The 18,525-nt window shown below is 34.7% G+C and overlaps 1 protein-coding gene across 2 annotated transcripts; it reads left to right on the forward strand.

The window, feature by feature from the left end:
- Window positions 1-423: 423 nt before the first annotated feature.
- Window positions 424-16,978, forward strand: LOC306871221 (hepatocyte nuclear factor 4-beta-like). 2 transcript variants are annotated; one of them, XM_079419001.1, is made up of 10 exons: window positions 424-744; window positions 4,182-4,365; window positions 6,396-6,490; window positions 8,067-8,170; window positions 9,365-9,508; window positions 9,591-9,678; window positions 10,905-11,057; window positions 13,386-13,649; window positions 15,466-15,585; window positions 16,182-16,978. In XM_079419001.1, exons 1-10 carry the CDS (start codon window positions 630-632, stop codon window positions 16,310-16,312), a joined length of 1,398 nt encoding a protein of 465 aa, XP_079275127.1. In that variant the 5' UTR covers window positions 424-629; the 3' UTR covers window positions 16,313-16,978. The 2 variants fall into 2 exon arrangements, with proteins under 2 accessions (XP_079275127.1, XP_079275128.1); XM_079419002.1 differs by having other exon boundaries at window positions 16,185-16,978.
- Window positions 16,979-18,525: the final 1,547 nt, after the last annotated feature.

An 18,525-nucleotide genomic window follows, 5' to 3' on the forward strand; every position in this document is an offset into this window, starting at 1 on the left:
AAGGAATGTAACGCAATAGCATGTTATCATGCTGCCTTTGATCAATAGCACCGCTGACCTGATAGCAAATAACCAACAGGGCAAAGTTTGAAAATAAAAGCTTCTGGCTGTTCTCCTGAAGAAAAGCCACCAAACCACCTCGCAGACTTATATAATTTATATAATTCAGGATACGTCTGCATGGGATAAGCGCTTGATCCTGCTGTAGGCCTCAGTGCTACTCATAGCCTCAGGCCTTAACATGCAGCTCTGAAATAAAGCAAATCAACCAACGAAGCAACGTTGTTACTGAACAATAAATATGAGCTTGATGTTATTTCCCACTGAAGACTGAGTCATGTTTACCATGGTCCAGATCCCTCCCCTTTATGATTCCCTCTACACTGATAAGAGAACAGCAAACACATCGACATTTGGCAAAATCTCAGCCTCTCTCTCGGTCTAGCTCTGATGAGTCTTGGACATTAATTACTGTATCGTCAGCAAAATCAAAGAGCTCCGCAGAGCAAAAGATCCAAGAGCGCACTGATATGCTGAGGCTGAAGCGTTTACTAGCCGTTGAGTGAAACGCTGGTGAGCTTTACAGTGTGTTGTTGTTTCTCACATACAGGCCGAATCCTGACTTTACCATGAAGATCTCTGAGACTTCACTCGACCTGAGTGCAACAGACTATGGAATAACCCTGGACCCTACATTCACCATGCTGGAGTTTGACGGTCTACGTGTTCTCCCTATACAAACAGGTACGGCTTACCTTTGGTCTACTGACTCATTACCCAGTTATTGACGCAAAAAGACAGTAATGATTTCTGAAGATAGGCCTCATGGATGTTGTTCCATACTTGAAGATCCTGCTAAAAAAACAGCTTTTCAGATTATCTGCCCAACCCAGCTGACAAAAGTATGTTCTAAGAATGTTTTGTCTAAGATTTTCTGAATGTTCTTGGAATGGTTCAAATTCACAGTTTTTAAAATGTTTTAAAAATATTTTTTAAGAATGTTAAGGGAGCATTCCATTTTATAATTTTGAAAACATTATGGGAACCATACTTTTAAATGTTCTCTAACATTCTGAACCAAGTAGTAATATATAATTGAACATTCCATTAATGTTACTCTTTGTTCATAACTTTGAGAAAACCTTGCCAAACCCTTAGCCAAAGTTCTGAGAATTTAGTTAATGCTGGTTAGTGCTGATAAACCAGCTTATCCATGAAAAACAGCATGATCTTTCTAATGAATCTGGTTGAACAAAAAAGTGTGGTTTGTTAAGGTAATTGGGGCACTGACTTATACATCAAGTATGTCTATGAAAAAGAAAAGGACAAACATTTCAGATATGTAGGTTTGTGCTTTAGAATTGTACTCTTTGTATTCATGTTGGTTTCATATGGTTTTTGTACTGATTTCAAATTTAATGACTCTAATCCATATATGTATGTGTATAATACACACACACACACACACACACACACATATATATATATATATATATATATATATATATACAGTATATATATATGTATATATATATGTATATGTATATGTATATGTATATGTATATGTGACCCTGGACCACAAAACCAGTCTTAAGTGTCAATTTTTCAAAATGGATATTTATGCATCATCAAATATTTGGCTATTTGAAAATCTGGAATCTGAGGGTGGAAAAAAATCAAAATATTGAGAAAATCACCTTTTTGATATATTTACGGTACGAAATTTACAAAATATCTTCATGGAACATGATCTTTACATAATATCCTAATGATTTTTGTCATAAAAGAAAAATCTATAATTTTGACCCACACAATGTATTTTTGGCTTTTGCTACAAATATATCCCAGCGACTTAACACTGGTTTTGTGGTCCAGGGTCACATACAGTATATACATACATACACACACACACACATACATACATACATATATATATATATATATATATATATATATATATATATTCTTTCCTCATTCATTCATTTTCTTCATTATGACATCGAGACATTTGTCTCACCCTGACATTTATGTAACGAAATGGAGATAAATTGATAGATAAAACAAAAACAAGTGTAACATCATTGACCTAGTTAACAATCCCACAGAAGTGCAGCAGTAGCATCCCATTCTCCAGCCCAGCTTCCAAAACACAATTTATGCTGTTGACCAGCAAAGTTTGTCTTTTCAGCAGGGGAGGCCTGTTTGAATATGATTGATATTGCATTTGAGTTGCATATACACGACATGCACGCTTGAGTTAAAACATAAACACAAAGATAAATGTTTAAAGGCGGTCTGTCAGCATTTGTGTGCATGTCTGCTGCCAATGAACATGGAGAACTGCAATGCAAGCCAAGAAGAGCATGTGTTTAACCACTCTCATTTTTAAACTCTTCCATATATGAGTGTTTAGGCCATTTGCTCACAGAGCATGGCACTAAAAGGTAACTTCGCAATGACATTAGTTCCTGTAGCATGAGATGCTGCTATTTCAATTACTGTCTGGTCATAAGAGGACTTTTCAAAAGCCTATGCGCAGCACTTCAACCTGTTCCTGCTTTCCATTATAATCTCATTTTCTTTAATCATTAGAAGCGCTGCTGTTTCAGGCATGCTGGATCCATCTTACCAAAGCACGCATGCGTGGGTGCCAGAAGCATTGTAGACTCTTAATATAATATAACTGCCCTTTGAACCCAGAGGCGTTCTGTAGGTTAGAGCATATTACCTCTCTGAGTGGCTTTAAAGTGCTGAGTGTATTATTTGCATACATTAGGCTTTATTCCTGCGTCGCCTAAGTGAAGATGTGACGTTCACTGGTTTGGGATGCAAACTGGTGGCAATCAAATTCTGAGTGCAATTTCATGCAACACATGAGGGAATTGAATTAAATTTTAGCTAACACTCCGAAATTACCTGGGAAATAGCAGTAGACTGAGTCTTTTCACTGACTTGTTTAATTAAATGGAGTTTCACTTTCACAAAGTAATAAGTACAGACACTCTGACGCCGGGCGGATAATCCACTGGGTGATTGGACACGTTTCCTCCGCTGAGTTGGAATTGCAATGATTTACATCAGGAATCTGCAACAGGGGGACTGACAATTATTAGTATTGATTTTTTTTCAATTGTATTTTGCATGAAAAAAAAAAATTTTTAAATCTTGTGTATAGTTAATAAAGGTTAATAAAAAATTCTGACATTTTACTCAACCTCAGGCCATCCAAGATGTAGAGGAGTTTGTATCTTCTTTGGAACTGATTTGCAGAATAGCATTACATCACTTGCTCATCAATGAATCCTCTGAAGTGAATGGGTGCCGTCAGAATGAGAGTCAAAACATCTGATAAAAACATCACAATAATCCACAAGTAATCCACACCACTCCAGCCCATGAATTATCATCTTGTGAAGTGAAAACCATCAGGACTTAATTTATAACTTCAAACCATTGCCTCCAGCTAAAACGTCCACTATCCATAATATTGGCTTCCCCAGTGAAGAAGTCATCAAAAGGGAACAACAGTGGATTGACTTTTTCAATGGAGGAAGTTTTATTATGGATTATGGATTAAGGATCATGGCCAGAAGTGACTGTTAAAAGTTAAAATGCCTTAATGATGGTAAAGATTACTAATGAAAAAAAAATTCTGATTGAACTTTTATTCAGCAAAGATTAATTAAATTTAAAAGTATAGTTTAAATTAAAAAGTGACAGTAAATATGTTACAAAAAGTTTAAAAAAGCTGTTCTTTTGAACTTTCTATTTATTAAAGAATCCTGAAAAAATGTATCACCATTTCCTCAAAAATATTAATCAGCACAACTGCTTCTGCTCTGACAATAATAAGAAATGTTTTTTGAGCTGCAAATCATCTTAATAGAATGATTTCTGAATTATCATGTCACACTGAAGACTGGAGTAATGATGCTGAAAATTCAGCTTTGCATAACAGGAATAAATTACATTTTAACATATATTAAAATAGAAAACAGTTATTTTAAACTGTAATAATATTTCACATTATTACTGTTTTACTGATTTTTTATCAAATCAATGCAACCTTGGTGAGCATAAGAGACTTCTTTCAAAAGTATTTTAAAACTGGTAGCATCTACATTGTCAAAGTGATGCTACAGATGTCAAATTCTGTTTTGTCCATTCTTTTTCCAATGAAGAGCTACTAATTCCAGGACATGTGCCTGCATCAGAACCAGTGGCTGCGCCGCAGCAGAGCAGTGTGAATCTCTGTGCTATCTGCGCAGACAGAGCCACAGGGAAACACTATGGTGCATCCAGCTGCGATGGCTGCAAGGGCTTCTTCAGGAGGAGTGTGCGCAAGAACCATGCCTACACATGCAGGTGAGAGCTCACAACTATCCACTATATGCGCTTAATACACTTACGAATCACTTTTAATTAATCTCTAAACATACTAGTATGGCCTCTATGAATTGTTGTTATGCAAAGCAGTAAGAAATATAGAAGGGTTTTAAAGTTCAGGTTTGAGACGAATGACTTTTCAGACACTTCTTTTTAATTAATGCTCACTGAAAGCACAATGAAAGTCATAGGATCCCATAAACGATGGCAATGAATGAAACATAGGAATGAAAATACAAGATACCAGGGTTATTATCATTAACTAAAATATATTTGTTCATTTAAATAAAGCTGAAATAACATAAAGTAGAAATATTATAATAAACACAAAAAATTAAACATTCAGTTAAAGCACAAAAGTAGTTGAAATGGTGACTAATTGAAATAAAAGATGAAAGGCTAAAATTACAAACTGGAAATAAATAAAAACTAACACTGGAAAAAAAAATTTACCTAAAAACAAAAAAAAACTAATAGAAATGAGAAAAGCACAATTACAAAAAAAAAAAAAATAGATAAAAAAAATATAAAAATGAAAGCTAATTCAAAACAATTTAAAAAATGGTAGCATTTAAATAGTATTAAAATAACTTTAGAAATAAAAGAAAATTAAATTTAAAAAACTATACTGTATCATACACTAAATACAGTTAGCATTTAAATTTTTTATATGAATTTTATTTCATAGCAGTGGTCGGCAACAGGCGTCCCACAGGCCAAAACTGCGCCCGCAGCCAGACTATTTTGATAGTGGCTGGTTCTGAAATAGATCTGTCATGACAGCAACAGTTAGGCCTACTCGCAATCAGAGTAGGCTATGTGAGCGGAGCGCGAGTGGAGCGGTGTGATTTTGAATGGAGCAAGGAGCGGATTTTTTAAAAGCATCGTGCTTTTAAAAGAGCATCGTGAGCATCGTGGTTTTCACTCACTCAAAGAGCGCTCCACCACCGCTCCATCACGGGTACAATTCATGCCAACGACCCGTAATATAACTGCGTATTTAGCAAGAATTCACAAGTTAAGCATATTTAGCTAGCTAGATAGAGAAGGATCACTCAAATCAGAAAGAATGTGAATGACGGCAATGGACATGAGCGGGAAGTTAGGTCTAGATACTGAATATTTTCAGCTGAAAGCATGAACTACTACAACACTTATTCACACGCAGTCACTCTCTCAATAATGCATTCAAACAAAAGATGCTACTTCATCTGTATCCGATTTCGAATGAGCAGAAATCTGTAAGAAATGCATCGATCCGTAGGTAAAATAACTGATGAAAACGTAGTTATTTACATCACAAAAAAAAATGCACTGCAAAAAGCAGCAGTTATACCTTTTAATGCTGACAACCATGTTATTAGCTTGAAACTCTCTTGTTATTGTATTTTTTAATATACATTATGAACAGAACTGTGATATTTCAAACATACTGAAATACTTTAGATGCTGAGCTGTGCTTCTGATATCAGTGAGTGCGGAGTGATAATTAAATGCTTGTAGGGCGAAGGGGAAATTGTTGATGCTCCACTCCGCTCATATAGCCTACTCTGCCTGTCACCGCCACACAATTTTGGCTTTTTGTTAATGACTGTCCTACTACAGCTCACAGCTCACACTGTAGTAGTATGTCACAGGCAATTCTAGTTGCATTTATCATCAATTAATTTCTTAAATTATCCTTTGACTTTGTTGTGGCCCTCCATCTAGTGGCGAAAAGTTTTTTTGGCCCAATGCCAAACTTACTTGCCCACCCCTGCTGTACAGCATCACATGTTATACAGCAGAAATGTTATTTCACATTTCCACAGGAGTTGACTGATATATTGCCTTTGTGGCAGGAGCCCATCTATTAATGATCACAATGTCTGTGTCCTATAAAAAAATAATCTGTGATCTGTGTCCACCCTCATCAGAACGCGTAAGAGCACGACCTGAAGTGTTTCATTGGATCTCTTCAAATGTGAGAATTATAGTCACCTATGCACTTCTGTCTTTTGTGTGTGAAGGTTCAGCAGGCAGTGTGTGGTGGACAAAGACAAAAGAAACCAATGTCGATACTGCAGACTTCGAAAGTGCTTCAGAGCCGGCATGAGGAAAGAAGGTAAAAGCCTGAGTCCATTTCATTTTAGTTTATGATGCAGAATTTAAAGAGTTTCTTCAAGGTCACGGATCTGGACTAGGCCTGCATATAAACTAATTGAGTTATTGGACTTATCCCAATACTTGTGAATGTCTGCATCTCTCTCTGAACTGAGATATTGAACAACTGGGTGAACTCAAACTATTACAATAAGGCAATTCCCAAAACCATCATATAAATTTTAATATACTCTCAAGGTGAAAAGCAAAGAAACAATGTAAAAGTATCTGGGCAATTGATTAAAACTTTATAAAGGTGTTGTTCTGAGCCATGAGTCTAAGACATCTCGTCATAAATTGTATTAAAAATGCCAAGTTTCTAAGCTCGTGCTTTCAGCGGGATGAAGCTGTGTCCATGTAATAAGTAACACAGCTCCAGAAATACAGTAATGAAGGTATCAGTGTCTCTCCAAAGTGCTAAAAGTTGTTGTTTTCTTTGAGTAAGATGCACCTGTAGCCTTTTCACTCTCTAAAGCTTGTCAGTGAGACTCTAACACTCACTATAAACTGACTTACAGTGATTTGGTTGAAAATGTTGCATGTTGTTTCATTTTGGTCCACAAACTCCACATAAAATAAATGATACTTATTTCCACTTCAAGCTCTTTCTGTGTTGAGCAGGGCTGTTTTTCAGACTGATATTGAAGAAAAAGTGTATAGCTAACTGTATAAATGCACTAATTGCCCTTGTGAAAAAGAATTATACTTTGGCATACTTCAAAAAATAATTATAAAAAAAAATAATATACTTTAAAACAATATTTGCAAATGAATAAGTTTGAACTGAATGTAACATTTTAAGACACTCAATTGCATGTTAATGGAAATTAAATGAAAATGTGTTATAGTCTATATTTTATTATATTGTAGTTACTGTAGCTGAATGTTTTTGTCCTCTTAAGTAGCACTTAAGTATATCATTATATATAATTTCATATTTACTTCTATTGAAATATGGTTAAAGTATACTGCTGACTGTACTGACAAGCATTTATGATAAATTAAAATAGAATTTAATGTTATTTCTATTTAAACTGGCATAGCATGTATTTAAATGTGCTTGTAATTACACACTTATAGTGATGAAACTGTGCATTTCCAATAAATTCATCATAAATGTAAATGAAAATTATAACAACATACTTTACATGTGCTTTAGTATGCTAGTCAACTAATAAAGCAGAACAAAATTAAAACAAAGTATAACTTCTAATTTGGCATTTTTACTTTTTAAAAGTGTACTTAATTGTGTAAGAGCCTGTTTTCCCTTCAAGTACACTTAAGTGGCCTTTTATTTCATCAGCATATTTTTATCTGCAAGTATCTGCAAGTTTAAGATTTGAAGTTGACTACAAGTGTGCATTCAATACAATTAAGCACACTTCTTTTTTACAAGGCTGTCACGTTGTATTAGTAACTATATGTTTTTTTGTTGTTGTTTTTTTAAGTGCATCCACTGGCTATATCGTTATCTGTTTTCTATCAGCTAACACATTAGGAAAGTTGGTTTTATATTTCTCTTTGTTTGTGTCTCTTAGCTGTTCAGAATGAGCGCGACCGTATCAGCTGTCGTAGAGAAGGTCAAGGCGTCGGAACTCTCACTATTGATGTACTGATGCAAGCAGAGGCTTGCATTCAACAGGTGAACTTTCTGCTGAACTTACTGTCAATACATTCACATTTGCAAACAATATCCTTTTCTTACACAATACACTTTAAGAGTAAACAGTTTAAATCTTAAACAATGATTTAAATGAGACATTTGACCTCAGAATGGCTTAAATTGGTTTAACCCTCGTGTTGTGTCCGGGTCATTTTGACCCAGAGAGGGTTATCTTCATCCAAAATAGTTGGTGCGTTGGACTTTTTGGGGAATTTTGGGGATGCAAAAATGACCAGCCTACAAAAAATTTTTTTTTATAAATTTCTTGGTGTGCTAGATTATTACTAAATCCTGGATTCAATCCTTTTATTAACTTTTTTCTTTCAATTAACACAGGTTTTGGATTTCCTTTTGGAACTGATTGGTCATAAAGCTCAGTGATCTAAACTTATGGACCTCGGTTTTTGAGTTAGCATTGACAAAATTAGCCACCAATAAATCTTTGTTCACTCAAAAACTATGACAAATCATTAAATAAAAAGAAATAAAAACTGTGCTAATTGAAAGAAAACAAGTTTTAAATACTGAATGTAAGATTTGGTTATAATACATTATAATGAGAGATTTACAAGCAGGTCAGACATTTCTGAGAAGAACACAGTGAGTTTCAGATTTTCAACACTGCACAAAAGTTAAAATAAGAGGAAACAATTGAAAATCAAGATATTTATTTTTATTTCAACCTTTTTGTTTGTTTTTTTGATGAACCTTACAGTCTTGAATAATACATTTTCATGCTGGCCCATTTTCATCTTCAGCTTGGTGTTTCTTCACAATGAGGCACAAAATCACTTTCCAGAACCTTCACCTTCTCTGCTCCTCACTGGCTGAAAGAGCTGCCAACCTCCAAACAGCTGAAACCATTATACATTTTAATAAGCAGCTGAAAACACACTCCACAACCATAAACCAATGCACTTGCAAACCAAAACATAGAAAATCATCTTCTTTCTCTCCTCTGAATTTCTCCTCTGCTCTAGCTTGTGTCCTAATCTAGCTTTCCAATAAACATGCCACTGCATACTGCAAATACTGTTCACTCTGACACAAATTGCTTATGCTTCTCTGTTGTAAAAGCCGCTTTGGATAAAGGCCTCTGGGAAATGCATAAATGCAAATGTAACTGTAATTGAACTATTTATATTAAGCTCAGAGTCATTCTGCCATCTGCAGAACCAGAATCCCATGAGCGACATCAACATCAAGAAGATAGCCGGTGTGGGAGATGTGTGTGAATCCATGAAACAGCAGCTACTCCTCCTAGTGGAATGGGCAAAGCGCATCCCTGAGTTCGGCGAGCTCTCAGTGGATGATAGGGTAGGCCCCTGTTTGTTTGATCAAGAGCTGTCACTTCCTGTCTATGAGTGTGTTGTGTGTTGATGTGTGTGTGTGTGTGCAGGTGGCACTGTTAAGAGCTCACTCCGCTGAGCACCTCATCTTAGGGGTTGCACGACGTTCACTTCCCTACAATGACATCATCCTGCTGGGTGAGTGGGTGGCTGGGTTGGGTTCACTTGAAAACAGGCCATTCCTGTTTGCAATACATTTTTCATGTCCCAATCATATTGTATGCATTAAATAAATGATTAAAATACATGAAATAAAATTAAACTTACTATTTAAAAAAAATGGAAATCATATTAGCTACACTGTAAAAAAAAAAAAATAATAATAATAATAATTGAGCAAACTTAAAATTTTAAGGCAACGAGCTTCAGCAGATTTGTGAGTTTTCTCAAATAGTTTTTAGGATATTTTTGAGTTTTCTCAACTTTTTGTTGTATAAACTTAAAACAACAAGTTGAGAACTCAAATATGGTTGCCTTAAAATTTTAAGTTTGCTCAACTTTTTTTTTTTTTTTTACAGTGTAGTTTTTACCTCATAGTGAACTAATCTTGAAAGGTGACTGTGTGATGTAGCTGACCAATGAAATTGGCTGCAAAGGTGGACTTGCACTTACCAGGAAATAAATTGCACAGTTGGAATTAGAAAGTAATTGTGCACAGGAAGTTGAATTGGAAAAACAAAACATAAAGGCCTATAAAACCCTAAAACATTCAGTTTTCAAGGACAGTTATTATTTAACTAAAACAATTTTTTTTATTAGTTTTTTTAAACTAAAGTTTTTGTTTAAAATAAAAATAAAGTAAAATAAATAAATAATATTTTATTATAAATAAATAAAAACATTTAATATTTTATTTCAACTAGTAATTAGTTTTAGTTTAACTTGATGTACTAAAATAACTTAAAAAAATATATATGTAGACATAATTAAATACAATTTTTAATTACAATTTAAAATAATATATTTATAAATATTAATATATTTTAAAATGACAAAAACACACCGCAAAAGTAGGAAAATTTAAACTAAAATTAAAATGAAAAAAAAAATTAAATTTAAAATATTAAGCAAACAAAAAAAGCTTTAATAGCATCTTAATGATCCTAAAATAACATTGATTTCAAGACTTCATTTAGACCCTGTTAGCTTCCATCCTGTTTGGTGTCTTGTTCTCTTCATTGTCACTGTATAAATGTTATAAAATTTATAATCAATAAATTTTAAGTACTTGTTCCAATTTATAAATTATACAAATACTTGCTTAAAAATAGAAGTTTTTTTTAAGTTACAGAGCTCACAAGGTATTGACTCGAAAGTAACAACCTTAATGTTAGCATGATTTGTCATTATACTGTGTTGTACAGGAAACGACTTCATCATTCCTGTTCGAGGCACCGAGCAGGAGATGTCCAAGGTAGCCACTCGTATCCTGGAAGAGCTGGTGAGACCTCTGAAAGAGCTGAACATCACAGACACTGAATTTGTCTGTCTCAAAACCATCGTCTTCTTCGCCCCAGGTTAGTCAGGGATCACCGCTGTGTTCCCAGTCAAACACTCTGTCCATGCCATGAGCGTCTGCACTTGTTCCTGGCACTCTTTGGTTGTACTGTCTTTCTTGGTTTCATGATGTTTTATGGGGATCTATTAATATCTAGGATATGCTGGTGTGAATTGTTGAGTTATAGACTTTCCTGCCTGTTGGCCTGGAGGTCTGATTATAAGAGTGGAGCCAGGTTGGTCAGTAAGATTTGCTTTGTTTAATTTACTTTGGTTTCAGCAGAGGCCATTTTTGTACCCATGTGCTGCTAGGATCTAACATGAAATGTAAAATATTACAGGTTTTTCTTTTTTAATATATTTATTTAAAAACTACAGAAGACAAACTTTATTTGTTGTCTATAATGTGTGAAGAAATAACACGTGAACATTGCACATACATTTTGTTTATTATTATTTAATCATTATAAATCTAGTTTTGACTTGAAGGTAGAAACTACATATATTTCAATATGATGTTATAATTTCAAAAATATATTTCATTTAGCTTTACTGTTTACAACATATATTTAGCATATATTACAAATATATTTTGGTCATTTTTTCTGTAATTTAAACAAATTACAGCTGCGTGACGCACTGGACAACATGGGGCGAATGCATTTACATTATAGTGAAGCGCAGACCAGTGTGAATACACAGCATAACTTTTATTTCAGACAGTACAGTTTCATTAATAATAAGTATAAATTGATTTCATTTTAGACACAAGACAGTGTGTTTTATTTGACTTAAAACACAGGCGTATCATTCTTGAATCTTTGAATGAATCGTTGAATGACCCATTTGCTTTGCTCCTGAACAAATCAGCATTTTGAACGAATCGGTTGAATTGATTGTTTCATTTTGTCACTCATTTCATATTTCTGTAGGCTATTCAAAATGTTTTTATTTAAAACATTAATCTCATTCCATAATGCAATTGCTTTGTTTATGCATTTACTGCCATCTGAGCAGCATTCATTTGTAAATACATCTAAATTAACACCTATAATGTCATATTTTTCAAATATTGACTAAATTCAGGAATTTAATATTAAAGGGGACAGACATATTTTATAAAGTTGGAAAAATGCCCTTTTCTAAAAAATAGCATGTATTATATACATGTGTAACATGCCGTCGGATAATGACAGTATCATATAAACTTCTCTATGAAAAAAAAAACTCGAAATAATAATCAAAACGGTAAGAAAGCTTAATATTCACACTAAAATCGATACTGGTCTGCGCTTCACCAATGTAAATGTCATGTAGCTTTGCCACACAGATTTTGATAACTGGTCAGCTAAATAAAATGTGCGGTGCACCAAAGAAATAGCTAAACGGATAGTGTGGCTGCAGATCCGAGGTACATACATATTTCTGCAATAAGCACCTAATATTTGCCATATAGAATATGCCTACACAGTAAGTAAGTAAGCCCTGTCTAGGCGTTGTCCTAGTATGGTTTGTGTCAAGCCATTTGTTTAGTCTGGTTGTTTGATGAGAGGGAGATGAACGCAGGAGTTGCAATAAATGCTTTAACAGCGGAGGACTCTTACTCTGTTGCACAAAACTGAAGACGACATGATGACTGCACCATTTCATCCTTGCTTGACCAATTGGTGGAAAGGGGCGTTTCATTTCCGCCCACACGTGGACATCAAACATTCAAGCTGTTTATCCATTTTCTACCCCTGAATGTAAAAACGGAAAATCAAGGGCAATTTCTTGTTTGTTAGTTTTTTCAGTTTTTTTGAAAAAACTAAAATTAAGCTGTTTTCTCATGTTTCTTTTTTCAATTTTAAAACTTAAAAAAAAAAAAAACAGAATGAACGCAACATACACAGACCCTCACAAAAGCCTTAATGACATTCTTACCCAGGAGGTGACATCATTTTAAAAAAAAAATGGTGTAGAAACCATTTTCACTCTGAAATTGATAGTAAATTTAACAAAAACAAAATCACTGGTAAATACTATTTTCTTCTAAAACATGCTCCAATTTTACTTACACAAAAATTGTTTTTTTACAGTGTATGGGGAAAAAAAACTGAAGAACTGACTTGCTTTCGATTCTTGATTTGGAATTTTTCCCCCAAAACCATTTGCAGCTGTCTGTCCAAAGAGTTTAATGATCTGTCTGTTGCTTATTCAAGTATAAATTTTCACTGAACTGCATACAGACATGCACATACAAATCTTGATTATCCAATCCATGCACTGAATGACGAATGCAGTCTCAGCTAATCTTGCTACATGTCACAGTGGACTCTCAGTGTCACTGAACCCAGTGTGTGTTTCAGACTGTCCTGGACTGCAGTGCTCTCAGGCAGTGCGCCGCCTGCGATTCCAGGCCCAGGTGCTGCTGGATGAGGCCACGAGCGAGCAGCGAGGCCGGTTTGGGGAGCTGCTGTTGTTGCTGACCACACTCCAGAGTGTGGCCTGGCAGATGGTGGAGCAGCTGCAGCTGATGCGTCTCCTGGGCAAAGCCAGTGTGGACAACCTGCTGATGGAGATGCTCCTGGGAGAAGAAGCAAGCAGAGGATCCGAAGCACTGCCAGCCTCAGGTATAAAACCAATCTAAAAATCACAAATAAGATCTCAGTTATTCCTCCAACCATTCGTGAGCTTAAATGGAGATCAAGTAAAGACATTTGCTGAAGTCTCATGCTTCTCAGATTTTTCTCCTGACAAAATCTTACATGTGTCTCCAGTAAAAAAATAAGATCTCAACAGTGTCACAGACTCTGCTCAGATTGCCAAGATATTAAAGTCTGCAATTCAATTTCAAAGATCTCATCAAGAACTCATTTCTCATCAAATGCTCTCAAGTAGTGCACTTAATTGTAGGCCAATTACATATTCACTTGTAGTATACCTCAAATCTTAAGCTTATAATTTTTTTAATTACTGAACTTGCAGATAATATATTATTAATTAACTAAAAATGTATTTCTGTCCTAACACACTTGTTTCTCAACACACTTTTTAATTATCAAATATACATTTTAAATCATTATGTTTTAAAAATCATGATAATAATTTTTTGTAGAGCTTTAAAGAAGTACAGTTATTTTGATGACTAACATACTAAATGGCAATATTACAAATGTGTAATTACAAGTATTTTTAAATGCATGACATACAAGTTTCAATAGAAATAACATTAAAGAATATTTTAGTTTATCATAAATGCTTGTCAGTACATTCAGCAAAAACCACATTTCAAAGACAATAGAAGCAATTATGGAATGTCTTTTACTTAACTCCTACTTAAAGCTGCAGTCCGTAACTTTTTTGTGTTAAAAATGATCCGAAATCAATATTTGAGAAAGTACATAAAGTAGAACAATAATAATACTTTGCACAGTTAGATGTGATATGAGCTAACCGATCGTTAGATTTGATCACCATTGTTAGCGCGATTTATGGTAATGTTTTTTTCCTCAGTTGGTCAGAACAAACGTGGCAGACATGTTTCTTACTTGTTCAGATGACAATATACAGTGAAAATTCAGATTTGGGTCATATATTCCAAGACATAGGCTAGAATCTGTGATTACTAAGTGTTTGATTCACATCGGTGCTGTGACAGCTACACATTCACCTCAAAACATTAGATTAATCACGCTGAAGCCGTGCCAAAGTACAGCCCTCGTAATAAAGATAGTTCCGCGCCTGGCTGTAATACCAGGTTTTCAACAGATATGGCGACAAAAAGTCAAAACTTACGGACTGCAGCTTTAAACAGTTCAAAAAAGCTAATATTGCATTTAATATAAATTTAAGCTATAATACATGTTTAGTTCATATTCATTTTGGCAGTTAACATGCAATTGTGTCCGAAAACATTATAGTTAATCTGCCCTCAAGTATATTTTTTGTATAATAAGACCTCCTTTTAAAATCTCTATAGCTTTATATTCAAAAATAGTCTCTCCTCTGTTTATTTCTCACAAGGAATTTTAGGAGGAGCATATGCAACACATATGAGACTAAATTAAATAAAAAAGTCTAAGATTGCTGAGAATTCAATAAATTCTCCTGAACTTATAAAATGTTCCTCTGGGTTTCCATTTATTGCTGATTTAGGATCAGTATATAGACTCTTGGATTTAGATGAGCAGTGCTGGTCTGGAGACATCGTGGAGAGTTACTGTAGACTTTCTCCAGCATAAACTTCAGTGAACTCAGATCTGCTTAAGATTCCATAGGAGAGCTCAGTCCAGAGTCCATCTGTCTTAGTCTAAGCTCTCGGGCTTAAGATAAGACCCACCATTAGTTCTCTGGGGGAATTGAGGCTCTTTCTGAATTACCTGCAGTTAAAGTATGAACAGGTTGGAAATTAAATAAAACAGTAACTTTTTTTTTGCCCTTCTGCAGAGTCAAATCCTGAGCCACTTATATTCACCACAGCTACAGAGTCTGTCCTCTCTAGAGGAATACTGATGGAGCATATCCCAATGCCTAACTTCACATCCGTGATCCTTCCTGTGCCCTCCTGTGAGTATCACAAGCACAGGTAGTCGAGCTGTCAGTCCTATAGAGTTTAAAGGGATGGTTCACCCAAAAATCAACAATCTATGTCGTATCAAATGCATATGACTTTTTCTACCTCTATGGAACATAAAAGAAGATATTTTGCAAATGATCCATGCTGCTGTTTTTCATACGATGAAGCAGTGACCAGGAGCCTCTCCCAAACAGTCAAATTAAACATCATGCTGTAAACAAATATTTTTTTCGAAGATGTTCCATAGATAAAACAAAGATTACTTTGTTTCCGCCACAAAATAATAAAAAAAATAAAAATAATTAATTAAATTAAAAAGGTAATTGCAACTTTTTATCTCACACTTCTGACTTTTTACATCTCACAGTTAATTTTTTTTTTATCAGAATTGTTAAAAGTCAGTATTTTGAGATAAAAGGTCATTTTTTATTTTATTTTTTATTGCATGGCAGAAACAAGCTGCCTTATATTTGTATAGCACTTTTTACAAAACATAGTTTCAAAGCATTTTCCATTCAATATTACTTCATTAGGTATATACTGCATTTTTAAAGTCACTTTTGTCATTCTGACCTTTTGTATGCAGCAGCTTTGTCTGAAGATCCCATGCTATCCACACACACCGGGCATGAGGTCTTCACACATGGACAAGCAGCAGACATGCCAAGAGAAATGTCCAACAGTCTCGCCATGCCAACTGTCCACACGTGCCTTTAACCACATGTATAAAGGTCCTCAGTTAAACAGACGTGAATAACTTTTCTGTACTTATGGCCTCTGCTGATAAACACATAACACTGAGGACAAGGAGTCATTATATTTTACACATAGTGAGTAGGATAATGCTTAATAATAGTGTTAAAATCTAACAGTGTTAAAATTTTAATGAGAGTGAAAAATGAACACAATAAATGGTCTCCAAGCAGTATATAAATATTTTGTATGGAGATCACTGGTAAATGATTGTCTAATTTATTGGATGGTGACATGGCAGGGCGCGTGCATAAACATTACAGTTCAACAACTCTCATGGGTTCATGGTTCAATCAGATACCAGATGTCAAACACATGAGGGTTGGTCTGCCTTATATGTAGAAAAAGGGCTGCCTGATTTTTTTTTTTTCCACTTGAAATATATTATAAAAGATTTTCTCTAGGCCTTAAATATCATGATGAAAAATTATGCTGTTCTTGTTGTTGTAAATAAAACTATTGGAGTAGGTTCTGCAAGAAAATATTTCATTTTTTGTACTTAAAAGTTTCACATTTAATTCAGTGTATTACTTGCCATTTCTTTGTAATTATTTGTGAATTTTACTAGCAATGTCTGAGTGAAAATTGTTTCAAAGAAAACAAATACACCAATTTTTCCATTCTATCATATATTTGTTTCTATCATTTTTTTTATTTTTTATTTTTTTTTATGCATATTTCCAGTTTATGCTCATGTTAGATTTATTTTTTGTTGATGATCAGGTCAAAGTGAATTAGAATTTAATTTAAATTGTTTAGAAAGGAACTCAGCTATGAGGCAAACTAGAAGAAATTAGAGCTCAACAGGCCTACATGTGGAGAAAAAAAATCACCAGAGGGCGCCAAATGCTTATTATCCAAGATGAAGCCTTTCCCATGTCAGGAAGAGCTCTTGTTTCATATTATTTGACTTATTTCTCCATAAATATACATTTAGAGCAAGTCATAATAGAAAAAATTGTGAAGAGATTATCATTGCAAAGGTGCACTGTACTATCGCCGAACTCAGATAGAATGAATATTATCTTTTAAATGACCGTGTAGGAAGTTATCGCAGTCTACCCAAAAAAAATCCAATTCTGTCATTGTTTACTCACCCTTATGGCATTTCAAAACTGTATTTATTTCTTCTGCTGAACACAATTAAAGATATTTTGAAGAATGTTGGTGACCAGGTCCCATCGGGGGGGGTCTTGTCCATACTATGGACGTCAATTGGACAAAAAACTATTTGTTTACCAACATTCTTTAAAATATCTTCTTTTGTTTTTCAAAAAGAAATGCATACAGGTTTGAAATAACATGATGGTGATGTTTTGGGTGGACTGTCCCTTTAAGAGCCTATCTTGAGTTCTCCTTCCCTCAGTAGGTTAGAAGCAAGTTAAAGTTAGCAGCTGTGCTGGTCAGGCGTTCAGGAGGGATAGTCTGACTCATCAGCAGCAAAGCGGCTTATTGGGCGGCTTTACATCAATAATGAGATGGAACAAGACATATTTGCCCCCCCTGGCAACAGTAGCCACAACGAGAGGATCTGTCCAAATAACTAAGAACTACAGTTGTTAACACTTATTCAATAGGACCTCTTTTTTGTCAAACCTGTGATTTCATAAACACACACACACATGCAAAACTAATCATAGCTAATGCATGAGTAATGTTTTAATTGCGCCAAGTTCAATACAATTTTCTCCTCACCTGTGAAGACATGTCCCCAGCTAGCAAAAAACTGCCACCGTGTTACTCTGGTATTGCCATATATGGCAATTGCCTATAGCCATTGTGAATTTGATGCATTAATGCAATAACGGAAAGACACAAATCATAACAGGATAACACTTTGTGTCTGTAAATTACCAGAAAAAATATTTCATCACAGCAGTAAGTAGGTCACATATTTTGTCAGTGAGTACAAAAAACCTGTATGTTTGTAATCCAGGTCGTATTCAGATTCAAAGGAAAATAATTAATTTCATGTGTTAAGGGCCTTTAGAAAGTCAGATTGGAAAAAGATCTACTTCTGAATGGCTGTAAATAAAGTACTTGCAGTGATGACGTATTTTTGTAGGCCAACCCGTACGTTCACATCACCCACGTAACATTCCCTTGACAAAAACCCAATAGGATTGTTCCACTGGCTTTCGGATTATTGCAGAAAATAAACTCTGTGACTGACAAAA

The sequence above is a fragment of the Barbus barbus genome, assembly GCF_936440315.1.
Source record: "Barbus barbus genome assembly, chromosome: 1".
Lineage (NCBI taxonomy): Eukaryota > Metazoa > Chordata > Actinopteri > Cypriniformes > Cyprinidae > Barbus > Barbus barbus.

Bases quoted from the DNA above. Each gene is read 5' to 3' on its own strand.
- LOC306871221 (XM_079419001.1), top strand. From the start codon at position 630: ATGAAGATCTCTGAGACTTCACTCGACCTGAGTGCAACAGACTATGGA. The intron at 4,366-6,395 runs GTGAGAGCTCAC...TTGTGTGTGAAG, and splicing joins AACCATGCCTACACATGCAG to GTTCAGCAGGCAGTGTGTGG. The intron at 8,171-9,364 runs GTGAACTTTCTG...TGCCATCTGCAG, and splicing joins CAGAGGCTTGCATTCAACAG to AACCAGAATCCCATGAGCGA.